Below are 27,357 nucleotides of genomic sequence, written 5' to 3'. Positions count from 1 at the left end.
CGGAACGCAACATGATCAGAGTGTTGGGAATGTGGATCCAAAGCAGCGGGAAGTGCAGCCACACCCTAAGCCTTCTCCAACAATCAATGCAACAGGTCAGCAGAATGATCACCAGAGTATCACAGAGAAGATTTGGCATGACGGAGAGTGACACGATCTAGTTAGTCAAGAGCCTGGTGGTCAGCCGCATAACATACTCCCCTACCACAAGATGACACAGCACGAAAAAGAACAAGCAAACACTTTAATCAGGAAGGCTTTCAAGATGGCCTTAAATCTACCAAGAAATACGTCAAACGAGAAGCTCCTCAAGTTGGGAGTCCACAATACGTTTGACGAGCTAAAGGAAGCTCAAATAGGGGCCCAAATGTACAGGCTCCAGCAGTCAACCACCGGCCGAGCGCTCCTCCAAAGGCTGGGCTACTTAAGTGAAGAAGTGGAAGATAGGGTTGCGGGCATACCCGATAACATTCGCCAAACACTCAGGGTGTGCCTAATCCCTCGCAACATGGACCCTAATCTGCACGCAGGGAGAAGGGCTGCGAGTGCAGAGTATGTAGAAAAGCACTTAGCTGAAAAAACAAATGTAGTATACACAGATGCGGCTTTGCATCGATGGAACAGAAACACGAAGGAACACAGAGTAGTATCGGTGGTGGTGAACCATCAAGGGGACCTAGTCACCAGTATATCACAGAGCGGCTGCAGAGTATCTGAGGGGGAAGAAGCTGCTGTTGCGCTAGCAGTAGCTGAAGGATACTGCAGAAATAAATCGCTCACAATAATCACTGACTCCAAAGAAGCATGCAGGCACTACACTAATGGTAGGATCAGCAAGGGAGCGCTACGCATCGTCCTCCAGGCGGGACCCCTGAACAAAGAAATTCAGCACAAACTTTTCTGGGTGCCGGGGCACTCCGGGGTGACTGGGAATCAGAGGGCCGACGATCTAGCTCGCGAGCTTACCAACCGAGCAGATGCATCAAGTGACCCTGAGCCCACCACAACGGTGGAACCATCGTACGCGGAAATCCTAAATCAATACAGAGGACAGAGGATAGCGTATCCTCCACCACACCAGCTATTAACGCAATATGAGGCAGTCGGTTGGCGTAGACTGCAAACAGGAAGCTTTCATAACTTACACATACTTCACAAAATGTTTCCGAACCAGTACGCGGACACATGCAAGTGATGTGGAGCCACCCCCACTTTATACCATATTACATGGGAGTGTAAAAACAATTATTCATTCCATAAACTAAAAGAGCCCGATGCGGAACAGTGGGAGAGCCTGCTCACCAGCAGCGTGCTGGCAGTCCAAAAAAGACTGGTCCAGCATGCGTATGAGGTAGCAAGACTCAGTGGGGCCCTGGAATAAGGGCATCACTCCTGGAAGACTCGGAACTTCAACATGAAGACATCCGGGTCCCGCTGAATCGACCAATTTTTGGCGCCAATAAAGTTTTTTTTTCTCTCTCTTTCTCTCTCAAGCATACCACCTTGAGCATGTACTACCTGTTGGCTGAAGCAGCAAACAAGGTGTGCAAGAGAAATTGGTAGGCAGTTGCACTCTTGGTCAGTCTCACTTTGACAGCATGTGATGAAGCATTACCACGGGATTCGCTTTTTTTTCTACATCATGGATATTTCTACATTAAGTAAAAGCAGTGTTCCCACTATACTTCCACTTCTTCTGGCACATCTATAAGCAGGAGCTCTGAAGCCGCTCGAGGCTAGAATGGGACTCGTGTGCAAGCAAATGCACTGAGCATGTCTAGCTAGACAGTGAGTGGCGAGATATTTTACATTGGTAAATGTTCTTCACTGCAGTTCTGTACTGTACTAGATTTTGCATTTCACGAAAGAAATCACTTGAGAGTAAGACCTCCCCACAAAAAGGAATAATATTCTGGGCCTTTGCAGCACATTCCTCATCTCCCTCGTCAATTTCCGTTTTGAGTGATTTGCAGGAATCAAATCTCTGAACATGCCTGAGATAATTCTACTCACAAGGCCCATATTACTGGTAATAAGGAAAAGAAGGTCAAAAGTAGCAAAATATATTGCTATGAGTGCATATATTCATGCATTGGCAATGCATGTTTCACGTAAAAAGTAGATAACACAGCTAACACATTTGAACCATGCATATTGCAGCCTCTATGTCCTCACAAGCATCAGCAGGTCATGCCTTCCCAATGTCACCTTGTGTCCTTTGGAGCAAAAAACAGCAAATGGGTGTACAGAACACGCTTTATTTATGGTGAAGTTATTACAAGCTCTGAGGGGCAACATAATACATGAGTGCAATACAAGAAATACAGTGTCTGCATAAACACTGTGGCCCAAAAGGCTGTAATACATGTATATAAACAACGTACACAGTTAATCATAAAGAGTAGTTTTATAAATTACTTTTCTCCAGAGAGGGAACCAATCAAGCACATGGCAGAAAACGTGAGGCGCATAAATGTGGACGCAGCCGTCCACAGAGAGGGTGAAAACTAGTCCCACTTTCCACCGCAGTGAACATGGAGGATATTTGCTACATCCATTGTGCACCGTGCACAGAGCATTAGTAAGAAGTACACCATACAGCACATTTCTTTGGATAACAAAAAAGTGAAATCGAAATATGATGCATTAAGTGATGCGCAGTACCTTTTGCAATCAAATAGGCAGTAGAAAAATGCTTGAGTGGTTTCTGTTCTGTTTAGAACTGCAGCCTTGTATGAATATGCATTTGTACTACCACACTGTATGTACCACGAAGTGCTTGAGAATGGTGCTTGCCCAGCTGGAGAGAGCATAAATACATCGGCTTTGCAAAGAAACATGTTTCAAGCAACACATTCACTTGTTGCACGTCACTGCTTTCTGTAACAGATGGTGTTAACAAATAATTCGTAGTGAAGTTCTTGGCAAGCACTGCTGTCAAACACTTCACTGCACAAAATGCAACAGTACACTGAAGACCGAATGAGCCAGTGTCATTTACTGCACTGTACATATAACTACGCAAGGCTGCACCTATGCAGTGCGAGGAAACTAAGCCAGCCTGCAGCATCTGAAGTTGAAGGGTTTGACACAAAAGAAAATAATTCCCCATTATGTACAAAAACATGGCTCGGTCTCAGTGTCGGAACTCTGACTCTGAGCCCCTATCCGAGTCCTGGTCTATTTCTTCTTCCTCCGCGTGGTCATCATCTTCACGCTGCCGCTTTCTTCCCCGGTACTGACGCCCTGGTGCTCGTGCCACGGGCTGCTCCGCTTCGCCATGAACAAGGCTGGTTCTGTAAAGGAGCAGAGGCTGCCAGTCATCTGCCCGTGAAGCTGGCAGTTTGGCTTGGACGTGTCTGTCCAGGTATTGAAGGACCACCTTCTTGTCCTGCTTCATCAGTTTGTTGGTGAACTCACACAGAAGCTCCAGGAAAGGAAGGTTTGGCGGCGGCCCCAGGGTGTTCAGTGGGTTTTCGAATGGCGTGCAGGCAAAAACAATGCCTTCACGATGAAGAGCCGCAACGGAGTCTCTGTTCTTTACTTGGTCAAGGCCAAAGGATAAAGCAAATCGCTTGGCCAACTCCTTTATGGCGACAAAGCTTTCATCCTGGCGGGAAATGTTTCCTAGTTGGTCTCGGTCCAAAGAGTTGAAGAGGGACGTAAGTGACTGCACCATGGTGCGTGCACAGTTGACCTTGTTGATTTCGCGAGCTTTACCCAGTGTAGCTTTGATGATGTCCCCATAATCATTATAGAAACGAACGTAGTGCTTGAAGACATCTGAGGCCTGGCGCACGCTGATGACATTGTACACAACAAGCTTGCAGAAGGAAGCCAGGAAGTTACGCCGCTTGTGCAGTTCCTCAATCTTGCGGTGCTCATCTTGTTCATCATCAGCAGTAGAATCGTCTTCCACAAAAACATTGTTCTGAATGAAGTCGCCAAGGTTTGCCTGCAACGCACGGTCAGGCTCAAAGACGAGGGCACTGAAAGGCTCACCTTCACCCAGCTGCCTGCAGAAGATGATGAGGAGGTCACAGATGCTCACAAAGGCTTCTTCCTGCAGTGCTCCGGTGCAGTGGCGAAGCATGTACACCATTGTGTCCATGAACTCTCGCAGACGGGCCCTCAGGGCGTGGACGTGTGACATCTGGATGTTGCCTTCATCCAGTACTGCCAGGTCCCACATGATACCGGAGGAACAGCATGATATTGCATGCTTGACACCTTCCAGAGAGGAGGTGCGCTCTCCAGCACCTTTGACCCAAAAGTCGAAGATTCCCTCCCAGATGGTCCAAGGGCCCAAGTTGTGGCAACCGTAGAATATTGACACCTTCTTTAATGCTGACTGCACAGCATAGATATCATCAGCATCAGCATCGTCTCCAGCTTCTGCGTATGCAGACAATGCTTGCTTGTATCGGCCAACAAGGGAGTCGATTAATGTTCCTCGTGACACAGCACAACGTGAATGGACAGCCAGCTCCTCGCTGCACAGAGCCTCATACGTCTTGGCACATGTTTCAAGCACTTCTGTGTTATCATGACGTTCAACGATCTCCTGTATAAGTTTCAGCAGCGAGTCGAGAGACTTTTCTTGCCGGCTAGAAGTGTAGATCTCGAGATCGAAGTATTGCGGCAACACCATGAGATTTGCAATCTTTTCCTGGTCTGCAATATACTTGCTAAGGAGGCTTGGCAGTGCCTGTATGAAGTGTTCTGTCAGCTTGACACGGTCATCAGCAACCTGCTTCATTTCCTTGTTTGTTATCTGCTTACGGTTTGGCCCTCTACCGACAGGTGGCTCACCAGTGGCTGCTTGTTTGGTGCAGCAGACCATGATCTCAATGAGGGAGGTCTCTTGCCGGTCATCCAACTGCTCTTCATCTGGTCCCGGCTCTTCGAGCAGTAGGTCAGTCATACACTCCCAGTCCTTCATCATTGGATTACTGTCAATCAGGCTGTCCACAAGGTAGGCACCATGCTCGTGCAGTTCGCTCTCAATAAAAAACTGCACCAGGTCACGGATGAGTGGTGTGTTGACTGAGCGTTTCTTGCCTCGCCGTGTGCGCAATCCCTGCACAGCTGCTTCATCAGGTTGGAAGAGCCTTTCGTTGAGGAACTCTCCAGCAGCTTGAGCCACTGCTCTGTGTGAACTGTACACAAGTTCATAGACGTGTTCGCAGTCCTTGTCGGTCAAGATCTCCCGGTGAAACTTGTGGATGCTGATGACAAGTTTAACAGCATGGACAGCCACTTCATACTCTTTGTCCAAGGTCATAGCGACAATGCGATCCTTAAATTTGTTAGTGAACAGCTCCATCTTGCTGGTGAGTTCTTCCGATGCGTACAGAGGAAGCAGTGCTTGTAGGCATCTAAGTCGCACATCCCCCACCTTGTCATGCAGGGTCCAGCCCAGGTACTTGAGGTAGCTGTCGTCAAGGAAGTGTTGATGGAATTTTTTCATCCATTGGCCGATCTCCAGCATGCAGATGGAGCGCACCTCAGGAAGTGTATCCCGATAACGATGCACAAACACACTCTTAAACATGTAGGTGAGCATGTTCTTGATCTCCTCCATGTTTTCTTCCAAGTCCTGCCGTTTAGTCATGAGCAACTCAAGACGCTCAGTCGCACGCTTATCCTTGTTCTTCTGCCGCTCAGCCTCGTACTGGCGCTGGGTGTTGTCTAAGCTGATGCTTAGGTTGAGAGCCACATCGACGAGCGCAGTCATCAACTTCATGGCAGCCAGTGTGGACGTGTGCCGGAAAGCACGAACCTGCGTGTAGGTATGTTTTTACAGGATTAGATGACAGTCAAACCAGAAAAAAACAAAACAATGTAGATAAACACACAGAGAGGGCAAAATGCTTCCCATAAGCCGCCTTTACTGTCAAGCAGTAACTGAATAATGCTAAACTAAGGCATTACGCAAATGACATATAGCACAGCAACGGTGCCTACACTGCTTCACAAAGCTATATTCAGACTTGTACTTCTTCCCGCACACTGTACGAGTCCAAATTCCACAAGAAGCATGTTGCCTTTTGCAAATTACCTGGCAACTACTCTCACAATTGGCAAATCAGTCCATTAAAATCGACAAATACTTGGTCTGGGCTAGCTGTTCATTCTTAGACGTGAAATAATGGAGCAGCTGCTGTGGTCCACTGTGGGTTAAGTGCTTGCGCCTGTGACTAAGTGGCTTTGCACGAGTGCAAGCACTGTAAATGAAACCCAGTACCTGCTTTTAAATTTTGCTATCTTTGCTCCACAGAGCACCTCTCGAGTGCGCTCACGGCTGCCTTGCGCAAAAGAGACGACGACAAAGAAAGGCACAAGTGAGAGAGTTGGGGGACATGAACTAATCGATATGTTTTGTTCACCTGAGAATCGGACAGTCCGGTCAGTATGGAAATAACGTTGTCCATCAAGAACTGGTCGTAGATGATGCTGTACTGGCACTGGCGCACCAACACCTGCACGAACTCGCAGAAACTCTGCCGGAACTTCTTCCATTGAGGTCCCGTCATAATTAGCGGGTAGTCGCCGCTCTCTTCGTCGAACTCTTCAGTCATCTTCCGAATTATCTGGTTGTGCTCCATAGTGACCTGCATTTGGGGCGTGATGCGGCCCTTGCATCCGGAGCAGTGGAAGAAGAAAGTCATAAGATCCAAAAGCGCGGCGTCTCTGTCCTGCTTATAAGACTCGATCCAGTCGTCGACCACCGCAGTGAGCGAGTGGCGACCTAGTCTCACCACATCATACAGGCTACCTGGATCTTCGCTGGTTATGCTTTCGGAAGCGTTGCGCCTCCCGCCACGGCCTCTGCCTCCGCCGCGACCGCGGCCTCGTCCGCGGCCGCCGCCTTCTCCCACGCGACGTCGTTTCCCGCGGGACCTGGTGCCGAACTCGACTTCAGATGAGTTATCGTTCGACTCGTTGAGCCCGTCGTCCAACTCAGAAAAGAAGTCGTCTGGGTCGAGACCCGAGTGGTCGGTGCCATCGTCCTCGCTCTGTCGTGTGCGCTTACGCCCGGCAATGGCGTTTCGGAGGATCATTTCTCCCGCTTGTGGGCCACTGTACTCTTCAGCAGTGGCAGACCACTGTTTTCTTGATTACCACACTAACACACAATGTGACAAGTAAACAGTTTACAACACTACATCTGCAGCAATTAACCGCGAAAAGCCGCCATCAGACGTTCAGGCGTCGAATAGATAAGTGGATCGATGATAATGGCTTTACCTGACTTTATCCTTTGTATCGAGCGGCAGCTTGCGCCACCTAGCAAATTCTTTTTAGCAAATTTATTCCTTCATCAATCTTCCAACCTCCCCTTTGTTAATTGAAGATGCGGTTCTTCAGAATACTTTTCATTTATAGAAGGATACTTTTTAAAATCCGTTTAAATGTTTTTTATCACGTAGAGTCTAGGTATGATTAAAATTTGAGTTATAAAGAATTTTATGATTTTAATTGGGCTCTTAATTACAGGCGATGAGCCAGAAAATGTTTATGAATTATTTGAAACATTTTTACTGAAGTGCATCACCCAAGATGCACTAATTCGCCACCAATTTTTTGTTTGTACTTTAGGACCCACAGAGTAAGAAACTTTATGGCGTGGATATTTGGCGGAGATATAGTTACGAAAAGCTTTTTAAAAATCACCTTCTTCGCAATTTTTTTGCAATCTGCAGACTCACACCCCGTATCCACGCCGCACCCTGTGCGCCGACGACTTCAGCGCATAGAGCTACTACTACCAGCTTCAGCGTAAACGTAGTGCGCAAAAGGCATAGTAGCAAAAACGCAACAGCACAAGACGTCAGTAAAAGGTTTTTGTTTTCTGAAATGCCATGAGAAACCTCTTAAAATGTTGAAGCGACAACATTTTTTTAAAAATATATTTCTTTTTAAAAGTGTGCCTGTTAAGCACGCAATATTGGCTTTTGTGGTCTGCAATATTTGGCGAATAGGAGAGCAAGCCATCGCTTATTTTGGGCAAACTTTACATTTACATGCTTTTCTGCTCGTTTGTTGCAATTTATAGACAGAATATTTAATGTTAGTGCATCCTTAGTTATCAAACAACGTTTGTTTTTTCATTATTTTTCGTACAAAAGTTGTGGTTCCGCAGTCGGTAGCTCTTCGCCACATGATGCTTAGAGCGCCCATGGTGGTTCAGGTGGTCTCCAGGAAGCTCCATGCAAACTCCCATAGGCGTGGCGCCAGCTTTCCCTCTAAATAATAGTAAGAAACTCTATGCTTAGAACCCCTGTCCTAGCTTCGAAAAGCAAACCGTTATTGAATAAATGCTCTTTCTTTGCGTCCTGGTTTAGAATTCAAAATTTAAACTTCATTGTTCATTTGTCGCCCCGCCGCGGTGGCTCAGTGGTTAGGGCGCTCGACTACTGATCCGGAGTTCCCGGGTTCGAACCCGACCGCGGCGGTTGCGTTTTTATGGAGGAAAAACGCTAAGGCGCCCGTGTGCTGTGCGATGTCAGTGCACGTTAAAGATCCCCAGGTGGTCGAAATTATTCCGGAGCCCTCCACTACGGACCTATTTGTTCCTCTCTTCTTTCACTCCCTCCCTTATCCCTTCCCTTACGGCGCGGTTCAGGTGTCCAACGATATATGAGACAGATACTGCGCCATTTCCTTTCCACCAAAAACCAATTATTATTATTATTATTGTTCATTTGTCACCACGGGGTAAAACTCGGGACATTTTTAACCACAATCTTAAAGAAGAAAATATGATAGTATTTGGAAGTTGGCCTAAGCCCAAATGTTTCAAAGGAGCAATGAATTAATGTGGATTAGTGGGTGGATTAGCTGTGGTTACTGATACGTTAGGAGGGATTAACAGAGATTAGCGGTAGACTGAGGCGGATGAGTGGGTGGAATAAGGTGGAAGAGTTATGGCACTTCAATGGAAGGTACTGGATCGAGCATTCTAAATCGCAAATTTTCAAATTTGGCGTTGTTAATGACGTCACAACACTTTTGACCAATCAGAAAAAGTTATTACGTAGAAAGCGGGTGTTTTTATTTTTCTCAAGACAACACTCTAAATGCTATCGCATTAAAACTGTGCCCCAAATTGCTGATATTAAATCCAGTCAGATCAAATCCATCAAAATGATGGTCATGACGATTACAAGAAAAGGCGGCACTGCGCTAACTGCGCGCCACTGGGACTGGGAGCCTCGGGGCAAGGAGGCCAGCGAGGCGCTGGAGCAGTCGGATCAGTGAATGAATGACGCGCGCTCTGCGACTCGCGGCGACTCTGCGGTCACGTTTGACTCCAGTCGCCAGAAGTAACATACCGCCGGGTCGCACCGTAAGTAAAACCACCTCAGTGACCGCGTTCGTGTTACTGCGGCCAGGACACCGACAAAGCATGATGCGTAAACAGGCCGCTGTTGGCGGCTGGCCCCATTTCGCGCGAAAGCGGCTCCTTTCTTGTGAGATTATGTTTATACATTCCTCAAACTTCGTACAGAGTACAGTTTGCGAGCTGCTGCACCTCTTATTTCAAGTTTTTGTTCTGTTGCTGTGTAACAGTAAAGTTTCTTTGCTTGAGCGTCGAAACGAAACGTGCGCGAGAAAGCCACGTGCTTTTAGGGGGAATTACGTTGCATAGACGGCAGCGGCGTGCTGCAGAGCTGCGCTAACCTGACTTGACGTAAATATCTACAGGCGTTCGTTCCTTGTGCCAGTGAAAGTAAGGCCCATCCCATCTCCAGCCTCCTGCCGCCGCGATGAAATACATCCTCGTCACCGGTGGTGTCATCAGCGGCATCGGCAAAGGTGTGATCGCCAGCAGCGTTGGCACCATCCTAAAGTCGTGCGGCCTTCAGGTCACATCCATCAAGATAGACCCATACATCAACATCGATGCTGGGACGTTTTCTCCTTATGAGCATGGTCAGTGGCGCCTTTTTTTCGGCATCGTGCTTGCTGCGCTTATTTTGTTCGCGTGACGTTACATAACGCTCTCGTCCTATCTGGTTCCCAGGCGAGGTGTACGTTCTTGACGATGGCGGTGAAGTCGACCTAGATCTAGGAAATTACGAGCGCTTCCTCGACATCACGCTACACAGAGACAACAACATAACAACTGGCAAAATCTATCAACATGTCATCAACAAGGAGCGGAAAGGAGACTACCTTGGAAAGACAGTGCAGGTATTCTTGCTGTGTTGCTGTCAATATTCGGAGTAATAGGCCTGTCGGACTGTTGATAATTTTTTTTTTCAAACTTGCGTGGTTTTCCTGAGAAGTATGTCTTGGAAAGCATGTTTTCGCATATTAAAAATTTCAGCTCACTCAGCATTGAATTTTTTGAAAAAAAAAAATTGATAGGTTTAATTAGAAAGATGAATTTCATGTACCAGTACCAGTCTACTCAAATCTGTTTCAGGAGTGACAGCCGTATGATATCAATGCTTGGCACACACCTGCCTCACCACTGTCTACAGTCACGCAGCCCACAATCAGAGCCTCCGCACGAAAAATTAGACCATAGCTAAATCTAGCTAACCACCAGATGAAATCATAGCTCAAGATTTTTGATGCCTCTGGCTTGTGTAATCACTGTCAAACATTAAAAGGCTGATTCCGTTTACTGGCCTGTGGTCACTAACTACTGTTTTTTTAAGTTGTATCCTATTATAGATAGTTGCATTTCTCGAGCCAGCTCATATAAGAATGAATTCTTTCAGGTTGTTCCCCACATCACGGATGCCATACAAGAGTGGGTTCAGAAGGTTGCACTTGTCCCAGTCAATGACTCTAACCAAACGCCAGAGATATGCATCATTGAGGTAATGAAACTTTTTACCGCCTAAGCCAATGAGAAGTGCATAGAAATCTAGATGTTTCTCTGTTCTTGCAGCTTGGAGGAACAATAGGTGACATTGAAGGGATGCCATTTGTTGAAGCATTCCGGCAGTTTCAGTTCCGTGTCAAGAGAGAAAACTTCTGCTGTGTTCACGTCAGCTTGGTACCCCAGGTATAAAACCTTCAGAATGTCTTCAGAAACTGCATAGCCCCTTTGAGTTGAGATGACGACTTGCCTGTGCAGCCCAAGAGCACCGGGGAGCACAAGACAAAGCCAACACAAGCCAGTGTACGTGAATTGCGAGGCTTGGGTTTATCTCCAGATTTGGTAAGTTATCGTTGTTAATCCCTGTCGTATTTAGGGCCCTTGCTTATTGTTGCACACTGGAGTTAAAGCTAGCTTTGCATGCCTGCAGTCATAAACAGTAAAGCTTGCCACTGAAGCCTTCTGCATATTAATGTGCTCATTTAGCTGACTGCTTTCCTCAGCACATTGTTCCTTTCTTAGTGCCATTGCAGTTAAGACATACTTTGTAATGTGAAAAGTAGGAACAGGTAGAGCTTTCTCTCAGAACCTTAATTTGACAGAAGCTCAATTAAAAATCCTCACATGGTTAGTGTCAGAGCTCCGTTATTTATTTCTCATGGAATTCTTGCATGCAATTGGAAGCTGTGCACAATGGAAACCTGTTACTTTTGCTTGTCGTACTTACTTCATCACTGTTTGTCTGCCTATTACAGATTGTTTGTCGGAGCGAGAATGAGATCACGAAAGCTGTCAAGGACAAGATCTCCAACTTTTGTCATGTGGAGCCACGACAGGTGCTGTGCATGCATGATGTGCCCAGCATCTACCATGTGCCTATCTTCATGGAGGAACAGGGCATTGTTGAGCTCTTTGCTGAGCGCCTTCACCTCCAGGTAAGCTCGTGGTGCCACGAGCAACATTGTGATTTGAGAGTAATTACTCAATACTGCGTACCCGAGCACAGCCATACAGCTAACCGTCATTGTGCTGAAGAAACACTCGATGGCGAGTGTAGCTTCAGCTAATCATGGTAGGAATAAAGTGAGGAAATAAAAATTGCTTTTTGAACTGTATAGTGAATGGAATGGTTGTTGTGTACTGTTCATTGCTGTGCATCCTGTGTAGGTTACCCGGAGGAGCTGTGCATCAAGGGTTCTCAAACTATGTATCATGGAGCCCTTGCGATCCTTGGAGTACTTCTTGGGTTCCTCAAACTGCTGAATCCATGCTTGCCTCAATGCCCATCTTTTCTTAACCACAGTATTTAGGGCTTGACCATACTCTAATTGCTCGTAGCATGCTGTTTCACTCTGTAGAGTGCTCCGCAATTAAACGCATGCCATAGAAGGTACCTCACACCTGAACCGGTGAATTCTTCAAGCTCAAATTTTTCACAGAAATAGCATTTGGTCGGCAGAATTGTTATATATATAATATTTGTTTGGGTACTTGCCTGAATCAATAAGAACTTGGATATTCGCATCGTTTGCAGTGATGACGAAATGAAAGAGGCTGCTCTCTCTGCGATTGCACTGGTGGCGCTATCTTGTTTGTCGGTTGCGAAGATTAGGCAAAGGAGGTGGGGGAGTGTTTTGCAGGAGGTTTGAAGACCCTTTACCACAAAAGTCCTCAAACTAAGTGCATTTTTGGCCGTACTAAGTTTTTGTGATCATTCATAAAGCAGTCGCAGAAGTCTTCAAGCCTCCCGCAAAATAACCCCCTTCTTTGTCTAATCTCCACGACTGACAAGTAAGATGGCGCTGTCGGTGCAATCGCTGGGAGAGCGGCTTGTTTCGTTTTGTCGTCGCCGCAGACGATGCAAGTGTCCGACTTCTTATTGATTCAGATAAATACCCCAAAGAAATGTGGTATAAAACAATTCTGCCGACTAAATGCTATTTCTGTGTGAAATTTGAGCTCGAACAATTCACTGGTTTAGCTGTGAGGAGGAGCATTCTATGACGCGTGTTTAACTGCAGAACAGTCCATACAAACAGTCCTTGTTGGATTTTTTTTTAGAGGTTATGCATGTGCAAGCTCTTCCGCTTCCAAAACGGGCAGGAAGGGATAGAAGCCAAGACAGCAGAGCTTCTTAGCATCTTTTTAATGCTGTTGAGTTCCCCTAAGGTTAAAAAGACTGAGGACCCCTGCTGTATATTGTAACAATCTGGGCATATCTTTCTGCTGCAGAAGTTAAATTAGTCTTGGTCCATTGCTATGTATTTCTGAAGAAACTTGTGCCACAGACTGCTCCTTTAGCTTGAGCTTTAGCATGAAACCTTGGGCAGGCACGTGAGCATGGGTAGCCTGATTTGGTTTTTGCAGTGTACACCCGATAGCTTCGCTGCTGCATAGCGTATCTTGTGATCCACATCACTCTAGCCTTCTAAATGCTGTAGCCTGTGTAATGCAACATTACATTAGGCAACCCACTACAAACAATTTTTCATTGCAGTGCAGGTGATGAGGAAGAGCAACATTTTTACTACATAGAACAGAGATTACAGTGTTTTTTTTTATTCTTTTATAATAAAGTACAGAAAGAGCGAGGTGGTTAAAAAACTCGAATGATGGTTATGTGTGGGTAACATGAACGTTTTTCCTCATTAGCTTGCACTGGAGGCATTAGCAATCAGAGTATGACACTCTGTGACAATCTGGGATTATTTTGACGTCAGAGACAAGGAAGGGTACATGTCGGGTGTCTATACTTCTTGCTGACACTGCGAGACACACTCCTCACTCTTCAAAGCAAGGACATAGACCACAGTTATCCGTGTTCCACAGTGGCGAAATGATGACCTGCGCCTGGATCTCGGGCTGCTTCTGAGACAGTATGAAGCTGCAGTGCTTCATACTGTCATGCAACTCTAATGAAGACCAGTGTAAAAACAGGTCTCCACTGCACTCAGCCTCCTCCAGCATCAGGGCACAGTGCGCTGAATGTCACCATTGCTGCCCGGCCGCTGCAGCGCTGGCTGTTAGCGGGCCACCGGAGGCAAGTGGGCCTATCACATGCAGAAGATGGTCTGTTGTGTCTACACTGTGAAACCGAGGAAAGAGCTAGAAACAGCCAACGCTGTAAAACTGGCAGAAAAGTGCAACAGTGTTATACTCTGTTGACCCCATCTTGGCCATTGGGTTTTTGGCTGCAGTAATGTTTATCTTTTTGCAGGTTCCAACTCCAAGGCCTCGGCGGCTAATGTACAAGTGGCGTGACCTTGCCCTCAAGGCCGAACGACTTATTCGGGAGGTGACAATTGCACTGGTGGGGAAGTATATCAAGCTACAGGATGCCTACTCTTCGGTTATCAAGGCGCTTCAGCATGCCGCACTGGCCTGCAACCACAAGCTAAAGATCATGGTGTGTGCGTACACTGTTTGCATGGCATGGAATTGACTTTTTTCCTCCACTCATATTGAGCTAATTGTATATACTAAGTACAGTTGCTCATAGCCTTGGCCTCATGTAGTCTGTTTCTTAAGGTCACCTGTACGGTGGTCACTGACTTAGAAATGGATGCAGTATGCATGGGGATTGCGTGTTCTTCATGTCATGATAGACTGCATGGACAGTGTGATGGCTCAGGCATGCTAGCGTCGATCTTGGTGGGTAAACCACGTTACAAACACTCTATGTGGAGGTCAAGAATTGGTTAAATGAAGTCTGGTTGACTAAGCGTTGTGCCCTTTGAGCATTGGACTAAACCATCTTTTATGACTCAGTATAATGTACTGGCATGGAGTAGGGAAATTCCAGTAGTTTTCTGAACAAGATAATTTGATGACTGTGTTATATTCTTGAGTGGTTCTCCATCTTTGTTACTGTATATATGCTTTTAGGGTACTGTATGAAACAATAAAATGGCGATAGCACAGTAAACTGTTGCAGGACCAGAGAGGATGCTTCAGTGATGCAGCTGTGGCAGCACAAACATCACTATCAAATCTGACATGTGCATGGTGAATGGCTGAACAAGTGTCTGCAAGCTGTGACCCTGTTCAAAATGTAGCAGGCAATTTTTGTGTAGTGAACTCAGCTTGTACTTAGAAATTGACTAACTGAACTAGTGTAGGCGCCAAGTATTAAACAGCTTTGTGCGGAAACGGATAGATGCATGGCTGCTTAATTTGGTGGAAATGATCAGGATGGAGGAAACACTAAATGTTTTGTCAAAAAGCTTGACACCTGGGAGACCCCTGGAGTCTCCTTTTAACGTTTGTAGGGTTCACTACTAGCCGCCATGCTGTTTTAAGTACATGGTTATTGTAGTAGGTGAAAAAGTGTTAGAGCACTTTTTTTATCTTTTGTTCAGTACATAGATGCCGAAGAGCTGGAGCCCGCTATGAAAGCTGAACACCCAGTCAAATTCCATGCGGCCTGGCAGAACCTGTGCGTTGCAGAGTGAGTTGACAACAGTGTTCAGATTGTCTCGAATGTGCATCGTGCGTTTACCCCAAGCACGAGAACTGTTGCCCAGTGTTTATTATGTAGGTTCTGCTTTTCCTGCAAAGGACATGTTTTTTCATTTGATTTATTCTCAGTGGTGTCATCGTTCCGGGAGGTTTTGGAAGCAGAGGTGCAGAAGGCAAGATTGCTGCTATTGAGTGGGCTCGGAAAACGAAGAAACCATTCTTAGGTAAGCAATAGGTTAGGTTTTATTCAGCTTGCCTAAATACACTTCATTTCATTTCAAGCTATAGCACTTGCTTGCTTGCCTTACTTTTACTTTTTGGTAGGGCACCTTAGGAGCAATGCTCGATTAAATTGTTTCTTAAACATGCAGCAAGAGCATGGAAGTTGAAGGTACACTGTCAGGCCCATTTTGTTTCCATCAACTTGAATTCTTGCCTCAAAATTTCTCTGGACTTGTGGTTCCAGGAGTGGTGAGCCTGCCTGCCAAGGCTGTTTAGCTGCAGTTGCCCATGGCATCTATGCTTGTGAAAAGCATGAGAAAATTTGCGAGGTGTTGGTTGCACTTCAGAGCTTGATATCTGTGCGTGTGAGAAAGTAGCAGACTAGAAGCAGTGACGGTATTTGCGGTAGACTGCATTTTGTAGCCATTCTCAGGTCAGGATTAGTAGCTTGAGATTACTTGCCTGTGATACTGAAACTTGGAGGCTAACGCAAAACCATGAAATCGAATCAAATACATCGCAGTGAGCTTGAAAGAAAAAATTGTAAGGTTACTGTTAAGAGAAATTAGAGGGTCCCGGTAGGAGAAAGGTAGGGAGCAGTTTGGTTTGGCAGCACCAGGCTGCCATCAGTCGGATGCAACTCAAGAACACAATGGCAGATGCCCCTTGAAGGAGACCCGCCAACCAATGGCACCAGCAGACTGCCATGACAGGGTTAGTTGGAAAGGAAAACCCATGCCCTACAGTGGATGTAGCAGCGCTGACAACAGCAGTGAGTATGATCATACTAGGCACTTCTGTCCATGCAAAGCAAAAGCAGTTAACATTTGAAAGGCTTTCAGAGTTTCGGAATGGAAAACCAGAAGGAGCAGTGCACTCACAGATAGGCATTGCTTTTAGTGTCCTTTGTGTATTACTTGCCATTTGCTGTTCATCGTTTAAGCACCACTGTTTGTTGCATTTATGAGTTGCCGTTGACTATTTTACTGCTTTTATATGTCCTTACCACTGCCACAGTTCACAACTGTTGTTTCAACAAAATGTGAGATATTGCAGAAAACTCTTAGTGCATTCCGTGCTGACCTTGGTGGTTGTCTTTTTGATATTTTTTTCATAATATAGTGCCTAAGCTTGCATTTCTTTTCTGTTACTAGTTCCAGCGGTGCTTTTGCTGGATACAAGAGTCCAATGTGGGAATCTCATTACTTTTGCTGTCTCCTGTGCAGGTGTTTGCCTTGGCCTCCAGTGCGCAGTGATTGAGTTCTCTCGCAATGTCCTGGGATGGAAAGATGCTGACTCTGCTGAGATTAATCCCGAAACTTCGCACCCTGTTGTAAGTTGCTGACGTTTTTTTGCAAATTCTTTGCATATTCAATAGAGGCTTTCACTTCCTCAAAATTTGTCTTGAAATGAAGGTTAAAATATGTGTTCAGTAGTTTCTTACGATTTCCTGAGCTATGTGGTAAACTGTATGGTAAACAGCATTAATCTGTTTTGTCAGTATGTTAGTATATGTCTGACAGTACAGTTCATGTTCAAAACTATATTTTTTTACGGTTGTTAAAGGTAAATTCTTCTAAATGTGCAGTCCTCATCACTCCAGTAACTACTGTATTTATACGGATATAACGAGAGATTTCTTCCTCACTTCATCAGTTTCGGGGTGCATCTGGAGTTATATTTGGAGCCAGGGTATGAATATTATGCGAAGTTCTTTTTCTCGCTGCTCCTCAAGATAGCTACAGCAGCCTTCACCACCATACTGGCAAGCTGATAGGAGAAGCCAACTTTTTGATGACCTTGAGGCTGCACCAGTGGCCACGTGTGGGCAAAGGAGACGGTGGCTCGAAGTGTGGAAAGAAGGTCGAGTGGTCCGTTGAGAAAGAGAAGGCACTGCAACAGTTGAGCTGAGTTAGGGACACGAGATAAGGGCGAATGAGCACAGGGAGTGGGCACCATGAAAGGTAACTGGTGGCATGGCGGTGGTGGCGCCCACCGCTGCTTGGGAGACTGCATGCGTTAATGTGTTGGAGGCTTTGCTGCAATTGACAATGTCGCATGCATTTCTTAAGTGCTGCCTCTGAAACACTATTGATTCATCTGTTGTGTTTTTTCGTACCGTCTCGGCATTTATTTTCCAAGCACTCAGCTTCTCGACTGTAGTTGGCTTGAATAACCTGTGATCAAGTTATATATTCGGAATTAATAAAATTTTGTGAGGTCTCAAAACTACCCCCTCATGTTATATCTGTGGTTGCATTATATATGGGCAAATACGGTAGTCAAAACTGTTTCGTACTCATTCTCTGACATTGGCCTCTTTATCCATTTCTCTAGCAACACAGATGCCACATGCCAATATCTCTGGTAGCAAACAGAGTTGAGGGACTTGCAAGTTGCAAGCCAAGAGTGTCTGATCAATATTGACAGGCCTGAAGCATGCATGGAACAGAATTATATGTTGGCAGTCGTGGTGAAGATGTGCAGTGTGCATTGTGCACATGAGCCCATGTTTTCATTCTCATACCTTGTTTTTCCTCCTTTAAGCCATAGCCGTACAAAAAGAGGTTTCAGTTTTTCGGCAGTGGCAGGTGCAAATTCCACTTCTTTGTTATGTACCATTACCAAAATGTTACCGTTACCATTTTCTGCTGCTGTGTTAAAGGCAGTGCTGTGTGCTGTATATAATGACCGTGGTCAGTGCAGAGATTTTTCTGAACCTGCATTGTGCCTGTGCTTTTCAAAACAACGGTGAAAGTATAGCGTTTCGGAGTTTTGTACGGAACCTAGAATGTCACTTGTCTTTACTTCACTTTGGTATTTTATATATTTCTTGCGATGTGCCATATTTAACTGAATGTAACGTGGCCATGATTGTAATGCGAGAAATGCATCTATAGTATGTGATGTTGGGTAGAAGTCTGTGAAAGAAAGTGCGTAAAAAAAAAAAGCCTTTCCAGTGCCATGTCTTCACAGGAAGGTGAGGCTGCTTTCGTGTCTTAACAAAGTACAGCATTCGCCACCATTACCACACGGAGGGAGGTTTCATGTGTCCCTTCTCTTTCAGTAAAGCCGCACGCCAGATTCTCAGATAAGACTGATACAGAGATAAGCACAGAGTTCCACTTTGCCATCACCACGTTCACCGTGCACTTTATAAAGGCCCCGTTGTAAAAGTGAAACCACTCCCACTTGCTTAACTGCATGGCAAGTCATATGTCTCCTGAGTGACAGTGATCATCCTCTGCGGCATTTAAATGAGCTGTCATTTACATGCAGAGCCGGCAAAAAATGAGGTGGCAGCATGTGATTTTACTTCACCGATAAATGCGTCAAATACTGAGGAAAGCAGTGAGACTGCCTTTTCGTGTGCAGTAGCAATGCCAAGCTTGTCAAGCCTTTCGCGCACTTAAAGTGGATTACTGCCGTTAACACGGCGGCATCGGCAGTGTGGGGGCGTTGAGGGTGTGTGCCGAACTTTAATTGAATAATATCGCCTTGCCGTCTTGTGTGTTATGTCGCGTTACCCTCGGGACAAGGCGTAGCATTGGAGCTTCATGTGCAAGTGCACCACTGCCAATAAGGAGTTTCTCACTGCACCGCCACCGCTGCAATATGCGATGTGCCGTACCGGTCACCTCAGTTCAATTTGTGTGGCTCAGAGCTTTGATCTTTGACTCGGATCACTTTGTGCAGATCATTGAGATGCCTGAGCACCATGTGGGTCAGATGGGTGGCACAATGCGTCTTGGAAAGCGAGAAACGATATTCAACACCCAGGACTCAGTGTTGAGTGAGTGGAACTGCTACTCTATGTATTGTTTCTTTAACTTGTTTCACGAGTCCCGTTATTTCTGCATGACAAGAATTTCGATTCTCGTACTGAAATTGGAGTTTTCCATCCGTCACATATCCACACCTGGTGTTCGTTTACCTACATCATCCTGCAAACCCCATTCTTTTCACAGATGACGATGGCCTTTTCACAGAAGGCCACTGTCAAGCACACCTCACGTTCACCTTGTCATGCGATTTCACAGCACTAACGCTGCCAGCAGATATCCATGCATGAAAAGTGATCATGGCAGTGCCATGTGGAGAAGTGCCACATGCAGGGACGTTGTGCACAGTCCGATATATGTATAGAGTTCATTAAACGGGAGTTCAATAAATGTGACCAGCACTGCTATACTTTTCAATGGGATTTTCAAAGGGTTTCCTAACATTTCTATCCAAGAAATAATTCTGACATATCTGGGTTCAGCATAGCCAGGATCAACTGTATTACATTTCATTTCTGTTGAAATGCACTCGCCATGGCTGAGATTCAACTCCTCGTATCCTGGCCACAGTAGCAGTGTCTGCAGGAGTCCGCCTGGGGTACCTTCATAAAATGTCTGGTACTTTCAAGTGGAATAAATGTGACCCATCTTTTGTTGCATAAGTTGTATGTCCAGTTATATACCGGTGTGCAAGAGTCGAATGAACCCACAGGCTGAACATGTATACGGTGCACAGTCAGTGATGGTGGTGGCATCCAGTGATGTGTTGCTGTGTGTTTGTTGATTGTGGTGTTTGCATGTGCGCACAGCCACAAAGGTGAGTAGTGCAGTGTGTTGAATAGCTTTCAAGGTGGAAATAGTGTGGTGACATTCTGCAGTTACCGAGAAATGCGTTAACAAAAAGTGCTGCAGACTTGGCTACGAAACTTGTAACCTAGTGGAAACTGCTGACAAGTTTGCTGCAAACCTTAAGATCTCCCATCTTTTCCGCTTCGGATGTAGTGCTAGGACAGGTTCCGGTCAGTGACGCCACACTGGTGGTCCATGGTGGAAGAATTTGTGTACCGTAAAAACCGGACTATAGGCTGGACCGAAATATAGGTCGACCCCCCAACTAACCAATTCTAAAAATGAAAAAAATCTTTTTTCAATGGAAAAAGTACCGAAAGGCGCCCTTACCTTGAAACGAATGCAACTCGACAGGTTGCACAATGGTGACAGTATTTAGTTTCATTTAAATGCTGCTCGTATATACACCCAGCCAATTTTTTAACAGTATCGCGTGCCCATCGACCCGCGTATTTGTTTCTGGCACACAGAAGTACGGCACTGTAGAGCAGAGCCTTTCCTCTTCATGAATCGCCGCACACAGGATGGCGAGCCCTTAAATTGCGCCCTCGTGAGTGTAGAGGCACCCGCGATCTCTACCGCTTTCACGTGGATGCATTTGGCAGTCACAGGCAGCGGTTTAGCACGCAGCGCAACCTTTCCTTCCAATTCTGGATACGCTGTGGTCCGCCCACGGAATGATGTTTTCTTCTGGTTGCTGCAAGTTGTAACACGCAGCTTCTGCCTCCGCCAGTACTGAATGCTCTTTTCGATAACTCCGAATTCGCGCTGTGCCGCCAGGTTGCCATGAGCTTCCACGTGCTCAATCGCGTTTTTCTTGAAGGCGATGGTGAATTGCCGCTGGATTCTGCTCATTTTGAAACAAAATGTGAAAAAACAGCCTTTAACCAAACAACGGAAACGCAGAATAGCAATGCGACAACGTCGCCACGCTGCACTGCTCCTGATAGCGATGATGATGGAGGCTGTTGACTTCAGCCAGCCATTGTTGCAAGACTTCCGTAGTTTTTGCACCAATGATCGGTAATTAAGACGGGGGTCGGCTTTTCGCCATGGTTTTTTGAAAACAAGATCCACCTATACAGTATTCCGGTTTTTACGGTATGTTAGGTATTCATGGAAGAACACAGCTGTAATAGGAGTTCAGCAGTGATGTTACAGGAACATTGATACTATCATTGACAGGAGAATTGACGGGAATGTAGCACTTTTGTAATGAACTGAATGGAATTTTAATGTAATCGAAGCTTGTTTATTCAAGCTTTGTTGGCTTGAACTTCTCGGTGATTAGAGCTAAGCCCCGCGATCCCACAGATGGAACTCCGTGTCACCAATACTTCGACCTGCATGCTACCATATCTACTTATCTGGCTTGGGCTTTTTGTAGGATTTCTCACTTAAATATACCTTGCTGAGCTGGCTGGCGTTCACGACTGGTGAAGTTTAATATTGTGTGGCCTTTAATTCTTTTAACTCCAACTCTGGATAAACTAACGAAGTGTGGACTCAGATCCTCATTTTGTTGCACATGCGTACATTTGTGAAAACTGTGTTCTTATTGTGAATGCAGGAAAGTTATACCAGAACGTAGACACAATTGAAGAGCGACATCGGCATCGATACGAGGTAAACCCAGCCTATGTACCTGAGCTTGAAAAGGCTGGTCTGAAGTTTGTTGGCAAGGACACCACGGGGAAGCGGATGGAAGTGATTGAGTTTCCTGGTGAGTAGAGTGCGCTGTGCAGTTTCCTTGTAGAATGTTGTTTTACGTCACCCAAGAGCTGCCGACCGTTGGAGGCACAAAGAATTTAAATAGTACAGTCAAACCCACTTATAACAATACCACTTTTAACAATATATCGGATATAGCAATGGACAGCCGCGGCACCGTCACCTTTGCAATGTGTTCTATGGTAAAATAAACCGCTTATAACAATGCTATCATACTAGATTGTCGGTTATAACAATTAAAGGTAGTCATTTGGAGCCAACCCTCAAAGAAAAAAAACTCGCAAACGCAGCTACCACGCTAGCCAAACTACGCTTACGGCGAAAAAAACGCGCGCGCGTATGCGGAGCCGCCCGCACAGCGGCCATAGCGGCTGCAAAAAGATCACGTGACGACGCATACGAGGCAAGGTGCATGGGGTGAGCCGGAGAAGCTTGTATGACTCGGAGGAGGAGAAAAGATGGGCACTTTAATCTGGGTAGTGGTGGAGAGGGTAGGGAGGCGCTTCCTTTTGTTGCTTTTGTATCCGCGCAGGGAGCAGTCCATTCTGAGGGTGCGCTGCCCGTTAAAAACGCGTCACGGGCATTTCAGCGTGGGCTGCCCCATCTTTCCCACTTTCTTTGGCTCCTGCTTCACGAGCTGCACATGTTCCGAGGGCAGCGTACAGCGTCAAAGCACGTGCGTTGCCAGCGTGGTTTTTATCAAATGCCATCACCGACCTCGGTCCTGCTGGTTCTGCAAGCCCATCGGATTCCTCCCCAGAGTTCAACAATGGACGATTCTCCTTCAGGAAGCGCGGCCAGCGTGGCTCTACCTGATCAACTGCCGCAGAAGAGAAAGCGAGCGGCAATATCTTTGGAAACGAAGCGGAACATTTTGAGGGAGCACAGAGGTGGTGAAAAAGTGTGCAACTTAGTACGCAAGTACGGCCTGTCACAGCCGACGGTTTCAACCATTATCCGCAACGCGCTCAAGATGACTGAAAATGAATGCCATGCTAGTGCTGGCCATGCTGTGGAGGACGTCCGGAAGAGGATTCGGCATGGTGCCTACAAAGACGTGGAGGAGGCACTGTATCAGTGGTTCCTGAGCGCACGTGCTATGAACTTGCCAATTAGTGGCCCGATTTTAGCGGAGAAGGTGAAGCACTTTGCGTATCTCCTTCAAAACACTGATTTCCAGCCTGATGGTGGCTGGATTTAGCGCTTCAAGGAGAGGCACGGAATCGTTTACAAGGCAGTCGTGGGCGGGGCAGGGTCGCTCGATGTCGACGCTAGACGGAAGTGGTTGAAGAGACGCTGCCGTACATCCGCGAAGCATATGCAGACCGGGACTTGTACAATGGTGACGAGACCGGGCTATTCTTCCAAATGTTTCCGTCGAAGACGCATGCACTCAAAGGCGATCTCTGTAAGGGCAGCAAGCAGAGCAAATTGCGGGCGACCGTTTTGCTCTGTGCGAATATGGACGGCAGCGACAAGTGCCCCGCCTTTGTAATTGGAAAATCTAGGAATCCCCACTGTTTCCGTGGTGCTGCGAGGATTCCAGTTCGTTATTGTCATAATAAGAAAGCGTGGATGACGCATGAACTTTTCCGCGAGTGGCTGTGCGAGTTCGATCAGCGGATGCAGCATGAAGGCAGGAAGGTGGCGTTGGTCTTTGATAACTGTACTGCACACCAGACTGCCCAGAAGCTGTCGCATGTGAAAATTTTCTTCCTGCCGCCGAACACGACTGCAGGCTTGCAGCCCATGGACGCAGGCGTGATTGTGTGCTTCAAGGCATTGTATCGCCGGTGTGTGTTGAGCCCTTAACCTGGACATTGCTGTGCGTGAATGCCGACCCGCTCCAGACTTTAAGATTTCGCTCCTGATGGCTGTTCAATTCATTTTTGGGGCATGGGCAGAAGTCAGCTCCTCCACCGTCATGAATTGCTTCCGAAAAGCGGGCTTCGCCGGGGATATCAGTGACGCGGAGTGTCGCGAAGGTCCTGCCGATGGAGCGATTACAGAACCTTGGTCTACGGTGCGCGGTGATGTCGGCGACGCGGAAGAGCTTGGAGAATTCTTGCACGCCGACGATGCAGTCACCACAAACGAAGAATTCACTGACGAGGCGATCGTTGCAACAGTCAACGGCATGGAAGACGATGACAGCTGCGATGACGAAGATGAACCTGAGACTGTACAAGTTGTCTCTGATCAGGAGGCCTCAAGAATGATAGAGTCCCTGCGGGACTTCATTTTTGCAAAAAACCTTTCACTCGGACATGTCCAACATTTGGATGCCCTCCAGAACGATGTCAGCAAGATTTCCGCAAAGCAGTCGAAACTCACCGATTACGGGTTTGTTTCAGCAAACAAATGAGAAGTGCAAGCTATTTTGCCCTATTTAAATGCTTTCAAGTTTTCATGTTTTCTTTTTTTTTTCGGGTACTAAGGGATTTTTCAAGCTGAGAGGCAGCCGCAGCAACCTTCTCGTATTTTTTACAATGCCCCTTTCGGTGCCACCAAAACGATGCCTCGGCGGAGCTCGCATGTCACTTGCCGTCCGTGACCCCTCTTTGCAGTTGTTATGCTTTTTTTCGTGCAGTCCGTTCATAACTATTATCGGTTATAACAATGGAATTTTCGTGGCACTTGAACATTGTTATTAGTGGACTTGACTGTACTTCAGAGAATAAGTCTATACGTTAGACTCGCGACAGTTCAAACTCGGATTATTTGACACTTTTGGGTTAATTAAAAAAAATTTAATTTGATTGGCTGGGTACATTTTTAATGCATTTTAGAGCTGTTTAGTTTTTTCTTGCTGCAACGCTCTTGATGTGCGAAGCAGCGCTGGCCGAGGTAGGGTACGTCAAGTTTGCAGGGCTGTGTGAATTGAAAATTCGGCTGCTCCAACCGTTTATCTCGGACACAGTCCGAAGCGGGGCCATATCAAGGTCTGATTGGCACTTCAAGCGATTGGTGCATCACTGGTGTCTTATTTTTAGAAGGTGCATTTTAGAGACGGTATGGTTGTCTAGTGGTTTCTAAGAACCCCAGGATGCATTGCAATTTCTTACCCGAGTGCAACCATGTGGCTGCAGTTCAGTAATTATTCTTCGCTCTCTCAGCAGCATCAACCATACATGTTTATTACGAAAGAAATGCCAAAATGTTGAGCTTCGTGAAAGCTGCAGGGTTGTTGCATTTGAGGCGGTCTTTATTGTAGAAAGAGCTGATGGCAGTGTTCTGTGCACGTTAATGTGAGAAAAGAATTTTAGCTCATACGTATGCTACATTTGTTTTTGTGTACTTTTACAGACCACCCATATTTTGTGGGCGTTCAGTTCCATCCAGAGTACATCAGTCGGCCGCTAAAGCCATCCCCGCCATACATGGGGCTTATCTTGGCTTCATGTGGCCGACTCAATGGCTTTCTTCATCGTGGGTGTCGCTTGTCACCACGACAGCTGAGTGACATTGGCACCTCGTCCGAGGATGAAGCTCCCGAGGCTGTTCCTGCCGTTGCTGAACCAGCCTCTTCAACGTTGCACGCTCGGGTATTGTAATTTGCCATTTTATTGTCTTTGCTGGATATTTCTTTTTGTCATGTGCTGCCTTTTCACCTCGACCAAAATACTGTCTACATTAGGGCAAAGGCCACGCTTTTGTGACAGCTGCTCATCCCAACTTGGCTGCCAAAAATTGTAGAAGGGAGCAAAGAAAGGTTGTTTCACATGTGTGTGCTTTTTCCCATGTGGCACATTCCATTGGCAGCAACCAGGTTGTGACAGCTGCCTGCAAGGCACAGTGCGACAGTGCTAGTGGCCTAGAGCCACTCTCACTCTTATTATCAGTGTACCTTATTATCAGCCCTTGCTCTTCTGTGTAACGAGCTCACTGACAGAGTTCAACTAGTTCAATTCGTTAATACATTTTCAGGCTGAAGAATACTAAAAATCAAGGCATTCCAAGGGGGGGGGGTCATTTTGGGCTCTCTCTTTTTTCTAATACTGTAGAACCCCGCTATAGTAAACGCGGATTTAGTAAAGTGAAACTGCGGTCCCATTTTGCCTTTCATAGTTGACTGTACTTTTTTATTCGGCTGTAGTGAAGATTTTTTTTCAAAGAAACGGCTATAATTAGTAAACTGCGTCTGGCCATGGCAACATACGTCTGGCCGTGGTGGAGTAATGCTTTCGCACTAAAAGTCATTCGATGCCATTCTTAGTATCTCAAAAGCAGGCACTCATTGCCCAGTCTTCCACAGAATAAATTTGCCATATTGCAGGCATTTCTTAAGTTTATTCGGCGCTATTCGATAATTCTAACTTTTGGATAATTTGAACGTTTTTTCCAGTTTCTTGAAATTTGAAATGACAAGCTTTTGCTGTATAACCTCAGCATTCTACCATTGCCAGTGCAACTTAACCACAAGTAATATTTGATTATTTTTTATGCTCATAAAAATGACATTACAGTCGAACCCGGATATATCGAACCCGCATATTTCGAATTATTGGCTATATCGAACACACAGATTACCCCCTTGAAAATACTGTGTAAAAGTATAGGACAATTGCGTAGTATATCGAATTCCATTTTCGTTGGACATTCGATATATCGAACGGCGCGCTGCGCCGCGCCCCTGGAAGGTGCGCTTTTTCCAAAGACATTCGTGTCCGGTCCTCAGAGGTAAACTTTTCGCACAGTCAGTCAGCAGGCTCCTCCTCTGCGCATGCGCAGCCGTCGCCTAGTGACGGAGACGCAGAGCCTTTCCCCCGTTCTTGCACCCCACCAGCGCGAGCTCTCTCGCTCCTCCTATACCGCCGGCATGTGCATTGGGCAAGGGCATTGGAGCTCATCGAAGAGAGTGCGCGGCATGGAGACGCGGCGACGTTTCCAAGCCACGCTTCCTGGGAAACGGGGGAGAGAGAGAGTGAAGGGTCGGCACGGTCGCTCGTGGGCCAGGGGAGACGAGAGAGCCAGAGAGGGCTCAAAAAACGAACATAGTGCCTTCGACGGCATATTCCGCCGAATTTTTTCCCCGCTCTCTTCTTTCTTTTCCCTTTGTCGTTCCTTTGCAGCCCCGTTGACTGTCGCTCAAACAGGCTTCGCTCGGACTGCTCCATCTGCACATCGTGCGTGTTGTTGTGCGTACCTATGTTTCAACGTGCTGTGTGTAGCGTGTGTGATTGCAGTCATCTGGTGAGCTATGGCATCCGCGGACATAAAAAAGAGGAAGAATCTGGACTTTGCAAGAAAGCTTGAAGTAATCCGGTGTGTCGAGAATGGAGAAAAGAAGTCCTCCGTGGCAGACGCATTCGGCATTCCGCGGAGTACTTTAAGTACGTTGTTAAAAAACAAGCAGGACAGAAAGTCGCTCAGGAGCGTGTCGTGTGCGCCCTGCTGCTTTTGACAAAGTGGAGAAGGCACTCTACACGTGGTTTCTTGAAATCCGAGCGAAAAATATTCCCGTGGATGGCCCGA

The 27,357-nt window shown here is 46.4% G+C and overlaps 2 protein-coding genes across 5 annotated transcripts in view; one reads left to right on the top strand and one right to left on the bottom strand.

Annotated features, from left to right (window-relative positions):
* Window positions 1-2,238: 2,238 nt before the first annotated feature.
* Window positions 2,239-7,221, bottom strand: SA1 (stromal antigen). The gene is made up of 2 exons (XM_077631419.1): window positions 6,390-7,221; window positions 2,239-5,782 (listed from the first exon to the last, which is right to left on the bottom strand). The coding sequence occupies exons 1-2, from the start codon at window positions 7,062-7,064 to the stop codon at window positions 3,137-3,139; spliced, it is 3,321 nt and encodes a 1,106-aa protein (XP_077487545.1). The 5' UTR covers window positions 7,065-7,221; the 3' UTR covers window positions 2,239-3,136.
* A 1,953-nt stretch (window positions 7,222-9,174) lies between these two features.
* The window catches only part of Ctps (CTP synthase), a 33,470-nt gene continuing 15,287 nt past the window's right edge, over window positions 9,175-27,357 (top strand). For 2 of the 4 annotated variants that reach the window (XR_013307213.1, XM_077631418.1), the window contains exons 1-14: window positions 9,203-9,352; window positions 9,712-9,939; window positions 10,031-10,200; window positions 10,737-10,838; window positions 10,910-11,026; window positions 11,099-11,182; window positions 11,596-11,775; window positions 14,058-14,246; window positions 15,199-15,287; window positions 15,428-15,522; window positions 16,747-16,853; window positions 19,217-19,313; window positions 21,722-21,874; window positions 25,189-25,427. Coding sequence is in view for 2 of the 4 variants with exons in the window: in XM_077631418.1 (XP_077487544.1) it covers window positions 9,774-9,939; window positions 10,031-10,200; window positions 10,737-10,838; window positions 10,910-11,026; window positions 11,099-11,182; window positions 11,596-11,775; window positions 14,058-14,246; window positions 15,199-15,287; window positions 15,428-15,522; window positions 16,747-16,853; window positions 19,217-19,313; window positions 21,722-21,874; window positions 25,189-25,427 (1,788 nt within the window). In the remaining 2 variants the exon portion in view is untranslated. Of the gene's footprint in view, window positions 9,353-9,711; window positions 9,940-10,030; window positions 10,201-10,736; window positions 10,839-10,909; window positions 11,027-11,098; window positions 11,183-11,595; window positions 11,776-14,057; window positions 14,247-15,198; window positions 15,288-15,427; window positions 15,523-16,746; window positions 16,854-19,216; window positions 19,314-21,721; window positions 21,875-25,188; window positions 25,428-27,357 lie in introns of all 4 variants that reach the window. The other 2 variants (XM_077631417.1, XR_013307212.1) reach the window with 2 other exon arrangements.

Source organism: Amblyomma americanum, chromosome 7, assembly GCF_052857255.1.
Source record: "Amblyomma americanum isolate KBUSLIRL-KWMA chromosome 7, ASM5285725v1, whole genome shotgun sequence".
Classification (NCBI taxonomy): domain Eukaryota; kingdom Metazoa; phylum Arthropoda; class Arachnida; order Ixodida; family Ixodidae; genus Amblyomma; species Amblyomma americanum.
This window is presented reverse-complemented; position numbering and strand designations above follow the sequence as displayed.